This window comes from Cryptomeria japonica, chromosome 10, assembly GCF_030272615.1.
Source record: "Cryptomeria japonica chromosome 10, Sugi_1.0, whole genome shotgun sequence".
Classification (NCBI taxonomy): domain Eukaryota; kingdom Viridiplantae; phylum Streptophyta; class Pinopsida; order Cupressales; family Cupressaceae; genus Cryptomeria; species Cryptomeria japonica.
Window position 1 is genome coordinate 721954181 of NC_081414.1, and position 19190 is coordinate 721973370.

Here is a 19190-nt window from a genome sequence, read left to right on the forward strand (position 1 = left end):
CTAATTCCTTTAATTGGATTAATTTATATTATTTTTATTTTCAATTGATCAATATAATTTTATTGGTAAAATATTGGTCTAAAAAGATTTGTCACTACTAATTAAAAAATTAATAATAATTAGAATTCGTTAAAAAATTATCTAAAATTTGCTTTAGACATTGATTTAATGATCCAATTTGATGAAATGATGGAAATATTATATCCAGATAAATGTTATTGCAAATTGTAAAATGCCACTTAATAAAAAAGAGTAACAAGGAAAACCATAGGAAAAAAATTTATTTTTTATATTATAAATTGAATTTACATTAAAATTGACAACTGATACAAAAATGTTGATTTTGGTTTCCCAATAATCTCTAACGCATGCTTGCCCTACATCAAAATTGACAAAAAAAAATTAAAAAATTATTAATATCATATAAAACAAAAAAATATATATATATCAAAACTAAATTGATATAAAATATAATATTCTTGGATCACTTCTATGTTTATTAGTTCCCTTCCATAATTCAATGTCATTTCTACATATAAAAAGCTATCAACTAAAAACATATCCTACACTGTTTTTAGATTATTTTGATCTATTTTCAAATTGACAAATTAATAGAAAAAACACTTACCAGCTCCAAAATTTCAATCACATCCTTCACTATCCTCTCTACTGCAACTTTGGAGCTGCAATGGGTAGTTTTAGTAACAACCAACAGGAAAAGTATACCAAATAATGTTCAATTATGTGGGTGAATAGGAAATTTAATAATTATTATTAAACATAATATAAATATTGAAATGAAATTAATTTGTCTAGTGAAAATGAGGTATGTCAATCACATCTTTCACTATTCTGTCTACTGCACTAGTACCAAATAATGTTCAATTATTTGGGTGAGTAAGCAACTTAATCATTAATATTACAAATCAATATAATATTGCAAGTGGGGTAGTAAGCTAAGTTGGTGTAACCTTGGAAGAAATTCCATGTTTAAGTGCACTTGAGTTGGAGTAGTAGTGGGATTTGTGTCCTCCTAGGAAGGCCCAATACTTCACCTCTGTGAGCATCACCTAGATGCAATATTGAGTGCTAAGTATACCATTCATTCTCATGAGAGATAGGTTCTAATGAACCACTACTTATAAAACATGGAAACTAAGTGAACCATTCATTCTCATGACAGATAGGTTCTTGTGAACCACCATTCATAAAACATGGATCAACGAGTTTGACTCAAAATCTACACATTCAATTTTGATAACAATACCATCATTTGAGTCACTATGAAAAATATCTCCAATCTTGATATATTTTCTGATAAAACATTTTCAAGAAAAGATGGGCTCAAACACAATTTGAATATACTTATGTATATTGGTTCTATTATAAAGCTATTAAGTAATTAGGTAAAAGTGTAACAAAACCAAGTAGAAAGTAAAGTTGCTTACTGTTCTGTAATACCCATGGCCCAGCCTGAACGAGAGCAGATCTCCCCAAGGCTAATCTTCCACCGGTCAATCTCTTCTTTTGGCTGCCGATCTGGATGGGCATAATGTTTTTTAAATGCCTTCTTGTACGGACTGGAGTTCTTGAGAGGATATCTAACGTCACTTGGATCCATATCATAAAACAGAGGAACTATCAAGCCTGGGGTTTTCAACATTTCAGCGGCCTCCTTGAGACACCATGCTGAGTCTGCATAGCCTTCTGAAAATACAGGAATACGTATGGCGCTGCTCCCGATTGCGCTTTCCAACGATGGCCAAATTTTTGCTCCCTTGTTCAAACTCTTGCTGTCTAAAAAGACACGCAATCCGGCTTTGGAGAGAGCTTCAGAGAGACGATTGACCAGAGTATTTCTCACGTCTGGTCCTCTAAAACTCAGAAACACATCATGCCTGAAAAAATCAGGGTCTAAGGAGGTAAGTGAAGCAGTGCGGGCGAGAAAAAATTCCCTGATGCTGTGGAAATCTTGCACCTTGGCATCTATGTCCCACACGTCATAATCTTCTAAAGTCCTCACATACTCCCGCTTCCGGGTCACAAAATCTTTTTTTATGGCGAGAAATCTTTTTTTTAGGTCGAGAAATTCTCTTTCTCTGCCTTCCCTGGACCAGAGATGGCACACCTTCGTTTCGAGGTAACCTCGCTTGCTGTCGAGATATGCATCCTTCACGGCGAGATAATTTCGCATACGGTCGAAATAATTTGGCCCACTGTCCCAATATTCTCTATAGGCTTTGTCAGAAGACGGATGCCGGAGATAACTGTCCCAATATTCTCTATAGACTTTGGCAGAAGACCGACGCGGGAGATAATCTTCCCGACGTTTGTCACAAGACCAACTCGGGAAAATATATTCCTGAAATGTTATATAGGCTTCGTCAAAAGAATGACCATGGAGATCATCTGACATCATGCTTTCTTCCATCTAAAAGTTTCAATAGAAAAGGAAGGCTCACTAACAGAGGATTGGACTCAATTTAACAGATGATGGAACTCAACTACACAGATCTAGTTCAACTCCTATCACACATTACAAACAGGCAACCTCCCATACATAAATATGGTGCGTTGCAGACTTATTCCTTGAAACAAATGAGCTCCTTCCACACTTGAAACAAAGTCATTCTTCTCATAATTGTAAAATTTTCTAATCTGCACAGTATGGATCTAGCAAAACTTGCAGAAGAACAATCAGAAGAACAAATGAAAGCAATTAAACCATTTTCATTATTACAAATCTATATGATTACAAATGATATATAGATCAGACAAACAGAAATTATACATGAGATGTATGAAATTTCTGAAGATGTAGATCAGTTAAACTGAAATAATGAGGTAGATTGAGTTTAAAACTCTTTAGTTAGCTTACAATCACAATGCATATGCAACACTTGTTCTCCGTAAATCACGGGCAGAACAAAGAGTTTACTGTGCGCTAACAATAATTACTTGGAAGTTGCAACCAATGCAGGTGCATTTAGATGGTGGGTAGAAGTTGACTAAAAATAAAATACTCCTAATAATTAAAAAAATATTAATATTTTCTATCTATATCCATTTCATCATGAATGGTAAATTAAAATGGATACGTAGACTTGCCTCCACATTATTGAAAAAAAAAAATACTCATATTATTAATTAAAAAATATAATAATAAATTAAAATAGGTATCTAGATGGTGGGTAGAAGCTTCCTAATATTATTGAAGAAGTAAAATAGTTCCATTAATAATTAAACATTATTAATATTTTATATTCATATTCATTTCATCATTAAAAAAAATAAATTAAATGGATATCTAGGTGCTAGGTAGAAGCTGCCTACACATTATTTAAAAAATAAAATACTTGCATTAATAATGAAAAATTATTAATATTTCTAATCATATCCATTTCATCATATATAATAGATTTGAATGGGTAAATGGCTATCTAGATGGTGGTTAGAAGTTTCCTAAACATTATTGGAAATTAAGTATTTCTTATCAAATATCAATTTTGGTCAAACATATAATCTAGTTATGTTAGAGTATTCGGGTATTTACTTGATTAATTAAACATTATTTGTTTAATTATTTAAGTTCCCTTTATCTCTTTTACACTTAAGCTAACTTTAGGTGCATATAATTAATTGTTTTAATTAATTATTATATGCAAACCTAGGTTTTCCCTTTTAGGGTTTCTTGACCTATTAAAGGTTGCGTTCTTTCTTTTCATTGTATGAAGAAGGATTATTATTGACAATGCATTTTGGAGATTATTGAGCTCTCATCTTTTGGAGCATATTTTTCCCGTGTATTCTTTCCTTCTGTGATTTGCTTCATTGCTTCTCCTTGTAACAGGTTTTTCAGCTTGCAGAGATTATTTGGGCTCCTGTGGTGTTGTATTTTCTCAACTCCTATATGGTATCAGAGCTTTAGATCTGCAACTGTCTGTTCTTGTTTTGAGAATTTTTGCTTTGGAAGCAAATCTGGGGTTTCAGGAGTTTTTTATGCACCTAGGGTTTGACCTTTTTTCTGAGCACTTTGGGCCTAAACGAACCTCACCATTGTGCTTAGAAGACCCGAAAACCCCTATGGTCATATAAAATTCGAACTATTTTGGTTCCTGAGCCTTTGGGTGAATTTTTTTCTCAGATCCAAGCCGTACGACCCCGGCACACAAATCGAGAAAAAAAAAATTAAAATTTATTTTTGTCTTTTTACAGCATGCAGGCCAAAATTTGCCTTTAAATTTTTTTTTTCAAAAAATGCGAAAAGAAAAAGAGGTTTTTGTTTCTGGGGGTCCCCATGGTACGCAGGGTACCATGGGGCACCTGCCTTGTTGAAGGCTCTGCGGGTGTTTGTACGGCGCCGTCACCGTCGCTTTTTTTTTTCCTACCCCCGCTAGCAGTTACCTCTGGCCCTCGGCGGCCCTGTGGTCTCCGGCCCCCGCCGCTTCCCGGTCCCGCCACTGCCATCGCCGCCTTCCGGCCCCCGCACTCAGCCCGGCTCTGGCCCGCCTGCACTGCTGCTCGTCGGCCCTGGCCTCCCTGCCGCCTGTTGCAGCTCACAGCCACACTGCTGCTACAGCTCCTGGCCCCCGTGCTCAACCAGGCCACCGCTCCACTCTGGCTACCCGGCCTCCCCGCCACTCGACGACCTCCAGCCTCCGTCGCCTACAGACCCCGCAACTGCTGGCCCCGCTGCCCACCACTGCCCGGTCGTCGCGTGCAACACCTCTGGCCAGCTCCACCACCGGATCTCCATCTCGCCATCGGGGCTTCGCCGGACCGCCACCGGAGCGCCGCTCCCTAGCCACCTCCGCCCATACTGGCCACCATACCCCTTTTTTGGCTTTTTCAAGGGTGGGGTTTGGTTTTTTAGCCCTATCTTGGGCATACGGAGTCATTTTTTCAAAACCGAATAGGCGTCGGAAAGATGGTTCCGAGGCCAACCTCATGGTGTTGGTAATTTTTTCCAAGTTTTCTATTTGACTATTTTTTTTGCAGTCAAAGTGAGGTCTCTTTTTTGCACTCTGGGAGACATAGAATGAGCATCCGACCTCCATTTTTTGAAAACTTTATATTTTCGGATAGCATGTGTTGTGTACTTTACAGAAATATGATTTTTTTTTTCCAGATTCTGCTCCATGCATATTTTATTCAGTTTTTTGCTTTTCAACACTCTGGTGGATATCATGGTTATTTCAGGTCCTGGGATCTCTTTTCTGAGTAGGGTGTCTCTGTTTTGATTCTCATTTCTATTTCTAGTCTTCTTATCATTGTAGCATTGTATATATGCAAACGCACTAAGATAAAGTGCCATCATGCATTGTTTACTTGGAATCTTGCATATCTTGTGTCTTGTTGTACATGCACTATTGATCGAGTGCCATGAGGGGGTTGATGTTTGCCTATTGTTTGCCATCTTCCTTTGTCAAGTGAGTGTTCCTTCCATGACAGTCGCCTCATGATGATGTGTCTCAACACCTTTGATGTTCCTGGTTCTTCATCATGCAGTTGTTTTTGGCTATCCTTTTCAGTGTTCTTGTCCCTCTCCCACTTCCGCATTATGGGGAGGTTTATCCTGTTGGTTCTACTGCTTCTGTGGTTCGATTGATCAGCTCTTTAGGCTTTGGTTTCTTATGCCATTTGTATCTTCGATTTCAGTTGTTTTTGCCTTGTTTGCCTCCTGATTCGAGTAGTGTCATTTGAGGGCACTCATGCATATTATAGTCTTCTCTACTTGGTCATGTTCTAGTTCAGTGGATGTTCTTTAAATCAACAGTTATTCTTCGACAAAGTTTGCAGGTTCTTCACGCTTCAGTGATATTCTTTTCCATCTCTTTTTGGAGTAGAGTTTTGTTCCCACGTGGTTTTCTCTATTTCTCCAGTTCATAGAGATTTCATTGTATTTGGGTACCTGATCAAGCCTTGTTGTCGGGACCCATCTTTATTGCTTTCAGTAGTTGTTCTAGGTTTTAGCTTCTCTCTTAGTCTAGCTTAAGGGGGGGGTTAGAGTATTCGGGTATTTACTTGATTAATTAAACATTATTTGTTTAATTATTTAAGTTCCCTTTATCTTTTTTACACTTAACCTAACTTTAGGTGCATATAATTAATTGTTTTAATTAATTATTATGTACAAACCTAGGTTTTCCCTTTTAGGGTTTCTTGACCTATTAAAGGTTGAGTTCTTTCTTTTCATTGTATGAAGAAGGATTATTATTGACAATACATTTTGGAGATTATTGAGCTCTCGTCTTTTGGAACATATTTTTCCTGTGTATTCTTTCCTTCTATGATTTGCTTCATTGCTTCTCCTTGTAACAGGTTTTTCAGCTTGCAGAGATTATTTGGGCTCCTGTGGTGTTGTATTTTCTCAACTCCTATAAGTTAGACTCATTTTAGTTAAGTTAGATATCCTCCCAATTTTTCCAACTATAATTGTTCACTAAATATATATTGAATCCAATTTACCAAAAGATTAAAATTATTCAAAAAAAAATTGGTGTTTCAATAACTCCTATACTCATGTAAATAATATTTATCTAAATAGATCTATGAGTATCCTTTTCAAAAATATATATTTTAATAGTTTAATTATTAGGTTGGTTATCATGTAAAAAAATACTAGAATTTATCATAAAAAAATGAAAAATATATGATATACTACTTAAAATATTTCATGTCCAAATTATATAATTTTATTTCTATTTTAGATAGATTGTTAATACAAAAGATGACCTGGAAATGAAATAGTTATAGTTTTACTACATACATTCTAATATTTATTGTAAAACTGTATTTATCAAAATTAGAAAAAATGAATCTATGCACTAAAGTCTCAAGTTATAAATAAACATAAAAATATTGAAAAAAATATTAGTAAATTTCCATACACTTTATTTTGTGTGGTTTCTATGGGAACTTGTCTCATGCCTAAAACAACTCACTGTTAAAACAAATTTTTGGAGGTAATTTGTTGTTACAACTCGTGCTTGCATTTAATATTTAGGAGTCCAAATTAAATTGGATTTCAATTGTACACATATTGAAATCATGCTATAAATTAAATCCATATTTTTTGCTTACTGTGAATAGATTGAAGTAACATCTATAAGGATATTGGTTTTGGATTATCTCATTTTTTAAAAAGGTTGGTATGGTAGGCCTCACAAATATTTCATGTAATCTTTTTCCTAACATCCTTCACTTTGATTCATACAATTTAGGTAGGGAAGAATTCAATCTCAATCATGATGTCGATTTCTTCACTCTATACTCTATTTCAATCCTATGTTTAGCATGCAGGCATTTTATTTTTGGAATAATCTTTTGAGTAAATTAGTATTGGAAATATTATTTTCGTATGGGTTTCATGAATTTTATATGGACCTTGTGAATTTTAGAGATAGGAATTTTTTATGTAAGGTTTTTCTTTCAATTGGGATGTCCTAAAAATTAGATCTAGCAAAATTTGTGCTTACCATCATATTCTATAAAGTGAATGACCTTTTGATTTATGACTATTATGATATTCAAGAACAACCCCTACCAATAGTAGTAGGCACCCAACATGGTAGCAACACTACCAATTGAAACATTCATTCCATGTTCAAAGAAAGTTTTTAACTACAAACAATATTAATAGTTACTACACTCATAGTGTGTGTTACATAGATTTGGGAAAAAATAGAGGAGTTATTAAAAGAGATAAAAATCTTGTAATCGTCTTCATACAATTATTAGATAATAGAAGTCATTTAGACCCAAAAAACCTTGAACTAAATTTTGTGCTTTCAAGATTTACAAATCATGTTGAAGGAATCCTTAACAATCCTTCACTTTTAGGATTAAATGTAGGAGGTGGTGCAAAAATTAAAATCAAATTGAGGACACCTAACAAATAATAAGAGTTTTACTCTTACGAGGACTTGATAGATAATGTGATGCATGAACCCACCCACAATGAACATGGTCCACATGATGCTAAGTTTAAAAAATTTCTTGATGAGATCACCAAGGTAAAATTGTGCTCTTGATTTTCATGTTTTTCATTGTTTAGGATCATTGAAGATTTTGATTTATAAAATAAATACGTTTTGATTTGAAGTGATTCTCGGTACAATTTATTTCAATAGGTAGATTTTTTATTGAGAAGGTGTTTGGTCAATGAGTATTAAACCTGTAGCATCATAAATTGTACACCCTTACTTAGGGTTGTACAATTTCATGCTTAGGTTATCATCCACCTTAGTGTGTTACATTTTACATTTTAAAAATTTCTTTAAGCATTTAATTAATTAATTTAATTTAATTTAAAGTGCTCTCTTATCATTCCACACATTATAAAATTGGGTCTGTAACCCTAAGTGTGCCCCTTTTTATTTTATCTTTTTTAATTAATTAACTAACCCTAATAAAGTCCTATTTCGACCTTCAAGGCTTAATCTCACATATCTAAACACCTTGGATTGACACACAGAGCTAGATTTGACTTTGTAATCACAATACCTTACATCCCTAGAAATTTGGAGAAAAGTCGACTAGACCATAATGGTATCATCCTAGTCCTAACTTTTTCTCCTCAAAATTTTGGGAGCTTAATTTGGCGGCATTATAATGCCCAATTCTTGCTTTGTGTGAAATTAAATCAATTCTAGGTCGGCCTATGATCAAAACTAAAGTTAGGGTTTCATATATATAAAAAAAGTTTTACTCATTTGAAGCATCCATCTATTAGAAATTGAATGATACCTTTTATGAAGTGAAAATGTAGGTTTCTATGGAGTCTTCCTTTAGCAAATTCATCATCAATCAAGTCTTCATCAACCTTTTTCACCATCCATGGAATCTTAGGAGATATTGAAGAATAATAAGGAGATCACCAAGTATTGATTGGTTTTTACCTTTCCCTTAGGGTTTGGTATGGTTTCATGTTATTTTCGTATCTCTATGTGAGTTTTTAGATCTATATATCATTTATTCTCATATTTACATTATTTCTTTAGATCCATATTGCATTTGTGATTTGGAGCATTCACATTATGTTCATTTTTTTTACTCCAAACATAGGTTAGAACTCTAGTTTACAATCTAGCTCATTAGGATCTTACAAACACATGAGATTCTAGGGCACACACACTTTTGAATACATTATCGACTATTTGTGGAGGTCAAAATCACCAAAACAATTGGTTTTACTAAGACAAAATCCTATATAGCCACAAACACACCGTTTTTCAGATTGTGGGTGCAGGTATAGGTTTCCATCGGAGCAGTCAATTTCCAGGCGATCTCAGCAATCTATCACAGACCTATTTCTAAAATTTTGCCTGGGATCTCAAGGACCAAAGCAGTCAATGCCCTAGTCCTCCCTAGTCAGCTACAGATTTTGGTACTTTTGATCTAAAGAACTTCAATCTACAAATTTCTAGTATTCAACTCAGTACAGTCATTGGGACTAGAGCACCCAACGCCTTGGTTTTGCTAGTTCAAGCTCAGATTTCTATATAGGTGCACATTATAATTCCCTTCTTAGATTTGAAATCTATATCTTAGTTACATGTGTGTATCTATCTGTTATTGCAATTAAATTAGTTACTTCCATACATTTCATTATCTTAGCTTGTCATTACTTTACATTTGCCTCATTCCCTTTCATATCAACAAAGGAATAGAAATCCTAAGAGTATTCCTTGACTCTCTTACATAAGAGTTAGTCAAAGTGAATCACTTCCTTAGGTTCTTTCATATTCCAATGTATGGATGAAAGTGGGATTAGGTCCTAAACTACTCAATACTATTTTTCACCATCTCAAAACCAAATAATTCTTTCTATTTGACAATTGTACTATAAACCAACTCAAAAAGGTAGAATAATTATCCTAGTTGTAAGTGCGTTGGTGTAAATATAGACTCTTCGATTACAACTAGATCGGAATAGGATTTGATCTAATTGAGTTATGGTTCTCGTGACTTTTTTTCTTTTCTTCTATAAAAAAAGGGACAATATTTGAATTCTTATACAAAAAGAGACTATGTAAAAAAATGATTTTCCAACTGATAACATCTAGTTTATTGGTCTAGTTGGTCCTCCATCCATGCCATTGAACCCCGTGGCCCTTCAATCTGGGGCACTTGATGCTCTTGTTACAATTCTCCAAATCCGCTATTGGGGAGAGCCAAATTGGCCACAATTCTTCTGACATCACATTTTCTTCCATCTTAAAGTTTCAATAGAGAAGGAAGTCTCACTAACAATAGGGAGAAAATTAACAGAGGATTGGACTCAATTTAATAGATGATGGAACTCAACTACACAGATCTTCAACTCCTATCACACAATTACAAACAGGTAACCTTCCATACATAAAAATGGTGTGTTGCAGACTTATTCTTTGAAACAAATGAGCTCCTTCCACACTTTATTCCTACTCGCATTTTAAAAACAAACAAAGCCATTCTTCCCATAATTACTTGGAAATTGCAACCAATGCAAGCCGACGCATTTTATAAAACAATTTCCGTCAACATGCTACACGGCAAGGCACGAATAATTAATTAAAAAATCATATTTATTTCTTCATAAATAATAAATGAAAATGGGTATCTAGATGGTCGGTAGAAGCTGCCTAAAAATTACTGAAGAAAACAATATACTTACATTAATTATTTAAATATATCAATATTTTTCATATATAATAAATTAAAATTTGTATTTAGATGGTGGGTACAAGTTGACTAAAAATAAAATAGTCCTAATAATTAAAAAAATATTAATATTTTCTATCCATATCCATTTCATCGTGAATGGTAAATTAAAATGGATATGTAGAGTTGCCTCCACATTATTAAAAAAAATAAAATACTCATATTATTAATTAAAAAATATAATAATAAATTAAAATGGGTATCAAGATGGTGGATAGAAACTCCCTAGATATTATTGAAGAAGTAAAATACTTGCATTAATAATTAAACATTATTAATATTTAATATTCATATTCATTTCATCATATAAATTAACATTAAAACGGGTATCTAGATGCTAGGTAGAAGTTGTCTACAAATTATTTTTTTAAAAATACCTACATTAATAATTGAAAATTATATTATTTTCGATTCATACCCATTTCATCATAAATAATAGATTTGAATGGGTAAATAGGTATCTAGATGGTGGTTAGAAGTTTCCTAAACATGATTGAAAATTAAACATTTCTAATCAAATATCAATTTTGGTCAAACATATGATCTAGTTAGACTCATTTTAGTTAAGTTAGATATCCCCACAATTTTTCAAATTATAATTGTTCACTAAATACAAATTAACACCATTTTGAGTCCAATTTACAAAAAAACTAAAATTATTCAAAAAAAATTGGTGTTTCAATAACTCCTATGTATATAAATAATATTTTTTGAATAGTTCTATAAACTGTGTCCTTTTCAAAAACATATATTTAATATTTTAATTATTAGGTTGGTTATCATGTAAAAAAAAATACTAAAATTTATCATAAAATTATTAGAAAAATATGATTTATTACATAAAAGATTTCATGTCCAAATCATATAATTTTCTTTCTATTTTAGATAAATTGTTAAGACAAAAGATGATCTCGAATAGAAAGAGTTATATTTTTAGTACATACATTTTAATATTTATTTTAAAAATTTATTTATCAAAATTACGAAAAATGAATATATTCATTAAATTTTCAACTTATAAACACACTCGAAAATATTGAAAAAAAAAATTACTAAATTTTCATACCTATATTTTGTGTGTGGTTTTGATGGGAACCTGTAGAAATTTTTTGGAAGTATTTTATTGTTACGACTCATGCTTGCATTTAATATTCAAATTTCCAAATTAAATTGGATTTCAGTTGTATGCATGCGATCCTGCTATAAATATGATTTTTGTATGGGTTTCGTCAATTTTATAGGGACCTTGTAAATTTTGGAGATAAGAAATTTTATGTAAGGTTTTTCTTTCGATTGGACCATCCTAAAAATTGGATCTAACAAAATTTGTGCTTAACATTATATTCTATAAAATGAATGGCCTTCTCATTTACGACTATTCACAACATTTTTTGGTTTTTATTTTGGTATGTGTGAATGTTTGTTTCATGGTATTTAGGAAAACTGCTACTAGTAGTAGTAGGCACCCAACATGGTGAGCAACACTAGCAAGTGAAACATTCATTTGCCCATGTTCAAAATGACTTTCTAACTACACACAATATTAATAGTTACTAGACTCAGTGTGTGTTACATGGATTTGGACCAAAAAAAAAGGAGTATTTAAAAGAGAGAAAAAGATTGTAATTTCCTTCATACAATTATCAGATAATAGGATTCAATTACACCCAAGCCTCTTGAATTGAATATTGTTCATTTGAGATTTAAAATGGGGTTCCTTGAACATGATTTGTAAATTTTGATTTTGTTGTTCCATGATGTATAAATATGTTTTATTTTTGTTTCCTTTATTGGTTGCATCCCTAATGATCCTTCACTTTCAGGATTAAATGTAGGAGGTGGTGCAAAAATTAAGATCAGAGGACACCTAACAAATGTTAAGAGTTTTATCCTTACAATGACTTGATGGACACTGTGATGCATTCACACACCCATAATGAACATGGTCCACATGATGCTAAGTTTTACAAATTTCTTGATGAGATTACCAAGGTAAAATAGTGTTCTTGATTTTAATGATTTCATTGTTTAGGATCATTGAAGATTTTAATTTATGAAACAAATACGCCTATTTGAAGTGAATCTTGGTACAATGTAATCTAGTGGGTGCATTTTTCTTTGTGAAGGTGTTTATTCAATGAGTTTTAACCAAAATATTACTTTCTATCTAGCTATTATACTATAAACCAAGCCAAAATAAAGGAATTTTCTTAGTTTTGATTAATAAAAGAAAGATAGGCCTGTACCATTGCATATCCATAAAGTGACACCTGGTGCACATGAGGTATGCACAACCAACCAAAAAAAAACCCCACTAAAACATAGCAAAAACCTAGCAAGGACACCTAAGAACCAGTTAAAAAACTATAAAACTAGCAAGAGCAGAACCAAAAAAAACACAACCAAAAAAAAAAAAAAACCAACAAAACGACCCATGAAAGGCACAAAGAGATGTCCAACTACATGAGGGAAGTTTTATCTTGCCAACCTTGGAATAAGCATATGACTTTGTTAGAAAATGACACCTTTTTAGAGGATCCAAACCTAGAGCCAGAAGACACTAGAGAAGAATCTAGGGTAGCTTTCACTAGGGACTCCATGGGGCGTGCACCTACAATCATAGCCTCAATCTGCTTGCACTTCTTCTCCATTTTCCTGTTAAGCTTAGCCTGATTGGTTTGGATAGCCTATAAAGAAGAGTTATGCATGTTGGCAACATTCCTATAGGCCAAAATGACCTCCTCAATTTTAATTGTCAAGGTCTCCCAGGATCACCTAATTTCTTCCATCTCCACTTTTGTCCCAGTCATTTTCAGCTTAGCATCTAGGTCATTGATTCTCTCATTCACCTTGTTCCAATTCTTCATTAAGCCAACAAGGTAATTAGCCACCTTCCAAAATTTGTGGTCATTCATTCCCTCAATCTATGTATTAGTCCTAGCTTTGGCTTGAGCGGCTGCCTCCAACTTGTTTATCTTCTTTATCACCACATTCATCTGCCAAAAACTCCATTTGAGCAGATCGTGTTGCCTTTGCACATCATCATGAATTTCCTTCACAAGCTTGGTGAGGATTGTGATTAATCTCGAGGCTTAGTATTGGCAAAAGGGGGAAGGTTTGTGGGAGGGGAGCGACGGTTAGTATTGTCATTAACATTACTTATAGGGGAACAATTTGAGCCCATGGTTTTAGAGGACTCTGACTCATCAGAGGAAATGTAGTCAGACTTTAAGTCCTCAACAATTTCCACCTCCTTATGCTCCTCAATATGGGGATCCTCAGCAAGGTCCTTTTTGGAAGCAGCAATGGCCTTGAATTTGGCCATGCGTGTGGGGTTTTCTCTAGTAGGCACTTTACGGCCCAAATGGGACACTTCGGCATAATTGGACAAGGTCACAATGAGATCAACATACAAATTAAGATTGTAGGTAGACCCGATTTCAACATTGGGGATCCCACCCAAGGGCGTTTGGTCCAAATAAAAATAATACAACCTACGAATAAGACCCTAGTGAAGGGGGGTTTACCCTTAGCAACAACCCTAGAGATAGATTGAGGCAAGCATGATAAAACCTAGTAAGGAAAGTTCATTCTTACCCCATGGCATAGGTAGTTCAACATAAGGAAGAGATGAAGGCAAAATATCCTCTTCCTTCCATAAAGTATGAAGTATTTCATGAATAAAAGGGTAGCATCCTTCAAAACACTTGGGTGTTCCTCACGATTGTAGCCAATTTTCAATTTAGAAGCCCCTTCACTAGGTTGAAAGAACTAGTCAAAATATTCCTTATAATTCTCTTCAAGTGTTTTGGGGAAGGCAATGTCGTCGAGGGCCAACCCAGTAAGTTTCTCTATGGTTTCCTTAGACACCACAAAGATAATTCTCCTAATCTTCATAATGCCATTGTTCCATGCTTGAACAAAGGGTGTAGATAATTTGGGGTCATGGTCAGTCATGCCCTCCACATAAGAGTCCACATTTCCCTAAATAACCTTACTCCAGAGTTTGCCATTATTTTTAAACTCATAGCAATTATTTGGTTCAACCTGATTCAAATCTCCCTCCATATTCGCAAACCCAAAGGCCAAAATGTGAAAGCGACAGGTCTAAAAGCAATAGTAGTGGGTACCAATAGAACTAAAATCTCACCACCTAACCAAGTTGGAAAGAAAGGGGAAAGAATAGAAAATAGTAAAAAAGTAATCTTGGGATTACACATCATTAGTGAGCATGTCATTTGATATCATGGCACGCACCACAATGGGTACTTTGTGCAAATGGAGCCAAAATTTTAAATTAATAACCATCATTTCCAAACTGACCAAATTGTTTGCCACCCCATTCCCCTCGCATCGCATGTGGCATTATTTGACTTCTTCAAAGGTAAGGAAGAGGGTGCAACACTTGTCGATGAGAGGACCAACCTTCTAGTTTGGCCTAGCCACCTCATTCAACATCGTGATGGTGTTACGAGTCACATTAAACAATGAGTTTTCTAAGGCCCAACTCACTTGCCACATTAAGCCCATGAAAAACAACAACACTTGAGCCACGTTGGAGGTTTGGACACCAAGGTTTGTTGCATAAGCTAGGATCAAATACCCACATGGATCCCTAATCACATCACCCCCTCCCACTCAACCTGGGTTGCCCTGGGAACACCATTCAAATTTTAACTTTAGCCATCCAATGTCGGGGGGTCCTAGGAATTTCCCTAGTTGTAAGTGGACTGTCGTAGCTATAGATTCTTTGATTATAGCTAGATTAGATTGGGCCTTGATGTAATTGAGTTATGGTTGTTGTGACCTTTTTCTTTTCTTTTAGACTTGAAACATTGGATTTTTAAAAACCTAAAAGGATCTCTTTTTGGAATGTTGCACATGGAAGTTATGTGGAAGAGTGAAGCAAGAAGAAAGGGGAGTCCTCAAAAACCCCTGCCATCACACCATGTGCTTTTCCTTTTTTTTTTTTTTTCACGGGGGGGGGGGGGGGGGGGGGGGGTGCATGGGGGCTTTCAAATAATATCCAATATCCAAATTGGAAATAGGACATGTGGAAACTCCAATGAAATGTAAGTTCAAACCAAAAATTAATTCCCCAAGAACCTCCATCAGGATGTTGCATGTCATTTATATGCATGGGCCCATTAAGCCTCCACTAGGTTTTTAGAGAAACAACTAAAAATTCCATGTGTCAAGTAAGTAGAGAATTCAAAAGACTTTTACTCAAAAAAGGGGAATGCAGGCACGTCATTTGCCATTGGAAACAAGAATGAACCTGGACACCTTGTTGGTCCAAAACAAAATTAGGCACCAGAAGTTTAAAAGGAATCACATGCCTAGGCCATTTTTATTTTAAATGATGAGAAGCCTATATGGTGCTAATGCTTGAAATTTAAGAAGGAAAAGAGAACAAAAGTCCTTCATGTAGGAACAATTGCACTAATCATCATTATTTTATGAACATAAAGAAAATATGAAAAAGGTAGATCAATTGTAAAATATTATTCCCATTTAGGGGAGTGAATACTATAAAATCCCATAGGCCTTCTTGTAATATGGTTTCAACACTTTTGTAAAACAAGGATTTTGTAATTTCTTTTCTTATGAAAAACTGAAAGAATGTTTTAGATTTTAAAGTAATTTGCTTTTTTTATTTAACTTTAGCATGTTTGTTCTTAGATAAGGCACTAGGCTATGTTGTTGTTTGTCTCTCACTTGTCTTACTTAAGTAAGTATGCTCCGTGTTTCTTTGATTTCGAAGCGATTTCTATATACTCATTTCAGCTTCTCTAATTTCTGTTAAATATGTGAAGAATGGTTCATGTAGTGAATTTTACTCTACCATTTTCCTTAGATTAGGAACTAGATTATGCTTTCAATAAAAAAATTTTAAGAATGGTTAATTATTGTGAGAATCAGAGTTTACTTTAGTGGCGAATATTTGCCAATGGTGAATTTTTCACGTCGGCCATGTTGGAAATGGCGAATATTTTGTACCGTTTGGGAGTGGCCTCGCCAAAACATTATCAATTTCTGTCATAGTCACGGCCCGATCACCATATGTTTTATGCAAATAAATATTTCTATGCGATGATTTTGCCAATACAATATATGGTGGACACACGGTAAATTTAATTGTTTCGCCTATACTCTCCAAGGTTGCCTTAATAGATGACCTTAATTCGCCTATACGCATGTGAAGATTTGTTAGCCAGGGGGACCCAATTCGCCTAACATCTTGCCGATGCGTGTCTCCATTCACCCCAACTTTTGCCAACTATATTGTATTCGGCTATTATTTGTACGACCTATAATCGCCTCAAAAATTACATAAGTCGTATTTGGATGACCTATAATCGCCTCGAAAATTACCTAAGTCATGTTATAGTTACACGGGATTCGCCAAATATTTGTATACCATCTAAAATTCCCATGGAATTCGCCATATAAGGATTGGTATAAATACATGCAAAGATCAGATCTATCTCAATATCTCAACACAATCTGGTGGGTTCTAGGCTCTGAATTCTAATCAATAGCAAAGTTTCAGACCAAGGAAAATCATTGTTGTTGAGTCATTGACTGTATTAGCGGCTGCTAGTGACCTAAAGCCTAAAGGTGATCAATCATATTTTTGAAGTGGTATATTATACATTATAGCCTATTATTGCTTCTTCAGCAAATTGATATTTTTTTGGCAGCCTTTATTTCGTTGGAGATGTCGAACAGGAAGAGGGGTAGGAAACCTGCAAGTGGGGAAGGCTAGGAGAGGCCAACAAAAAGCAGAACGTTGTCTTCGTACTTTGGCATTGGATGTGAAAATCAGGAAGGTACATCATCACAAGTACAAGTACAAAATTCACCACCTGCACCACATGTTGAAGATGGCGGCGAACCTAATATCTCAGATCAGGATGATCTTGAAGAAGATTATCTGGTAGATACCCAAGTTAGCTGGAATGATATAATCGACTTGGGTGATAATGTCATTGATGATAATGCACAGAAGGGGAAAAGAATAGCCATATCAAAAAAGGGTGAACCACAATCAAAAAAGGATTGGGAGTGGGATATGCAAGTGAGGAATTTTCAAATTAATTGGGCATCAAAGTATCCATTCATTGAACCAGTCGAGAATCCAATTGAAGGCGAGCCTCCAATAGAATGCAGGTGTAAGATTTGCACTTGGAAACATAACAAGGAAATTAGGTTGTAGCTAAAATTTGACACCATAGAAAAGCATATGGGTAAAGTTTATGAAAAACAAATGATAGACGGGGTTGAAAAATCAGTGATAAGATGGAAAACAAAGGATAAATGTAAGCATGTGAGGAATGCCGAAGATTATTATTTTCATGAGAAATTACAGACGAAGCCTACTGAAGTTAAAGGTTCTATTGAAGCTATTTTTGGAAAAGCAATGCAAATAGAACAACTGGGAAAAGTTGTTCAGTTAAGCGTTGTTTTTCATATTTTGAGTAGAGGGCGTGCTATGACAGATTTCCCATCAATTAGTGTTTTATTACACTTTTTGAAAGTTCCTAACTATCCTAATAGACTCTGGTCAGTAAACAGTGGATGGGAATGGGCAAGTTGTCTTGCTGAGGTTGAAAAAGAAGATGTACAGGAAAAAATAAGAGAGTCAAACTTCATTGCATTTTCTTTAGACGAAATTACCACAGTAGACAATACTTCATGGGTATGCATGCATGTTTATACTGTAGAGAATCATACCCGCCAACCTCATCTACTATTTGTTGCTAAAATGAAGAGAGTGTGACAGCGAAAAATTTATTTCAACTAGTAAAGAGAAGTTTAATTGAATATGGAGGTATGGATGACATGATAGTAGCCAAAAAATTGGTTTGTGTTGGAGCAGATGGAGCTTCAGTAATGCAAGGTCATAGGAACAGACTTTGTACAAAGATTGAAACTTCATTTGCACTGTACATTACTGCATGGCTCACAGAAAGAATCTAGCTTTTGGAATTGTGAGCAAGTTTGCTTCGGTTAAAAAAATTGAAATTTTAATCAGAGAGCTCTACTCACACTTCTGTCGAAGTCCCAAGCGATTTATGGAATTTCAAAACTTTGCTGATGGATTAACTGATGGGAACAAGCTTCTCAAGGATAATGATACCAGATGGATCTCTTTGGATGGTCCAGCGCATCGAGTGTTTTCAGAATATCCATCCTTGATTGGACTATTTCACACAACTCGCGATGAATCAAATCAACCAAAATTTCTAGAACTTCCTGTTAGGTTAAGTAATTTAGAGACACTCTTAACTTTAGCAGTTCTTCTGCCCATGCTAGAGGAAATGAGGAATATTATGAAGGCTACCCAAAAAAGAGCTCTGTATATTGCAGAATATGCTACGCTGCGTAAGATGACATGCTTGACCCTCGACAATCTCTATCGAAATCAACCAACACTATCTAATGAAAATATTGTTAAGTGGCAGACACTCGCAGATTTGAAC

The 19190-nt window shown here is 34.7% G+C and overlaps 1 protein-coding gene across 1 annotated transcript; it reads right to left on the reverse strand.

Annotated features, from left to right (window-relative positions):
• Positions 1-305: 305 nt before the first annotated feature.
• LOC131859153 (uncharacterized) lies at positions 306-2572 on the reverse strand. The gene is made up of 3 exons (XM_059212712.1): positions 1449-2572; positions 629-683; positions 306-377 (listed from the first exon to the last, which is right to left on the reverse strand). Exons 1-3 carry the CDS (start codon positions 2429-2431, stop codon positions 306-308), a joined length of 1110 nt encoding a protein of 369 aa, XP_059068695.1. The 5' UTR covers positions 2432-2572.
• Positions 2573-19190: the final 16618 nt, after the last annotated feature.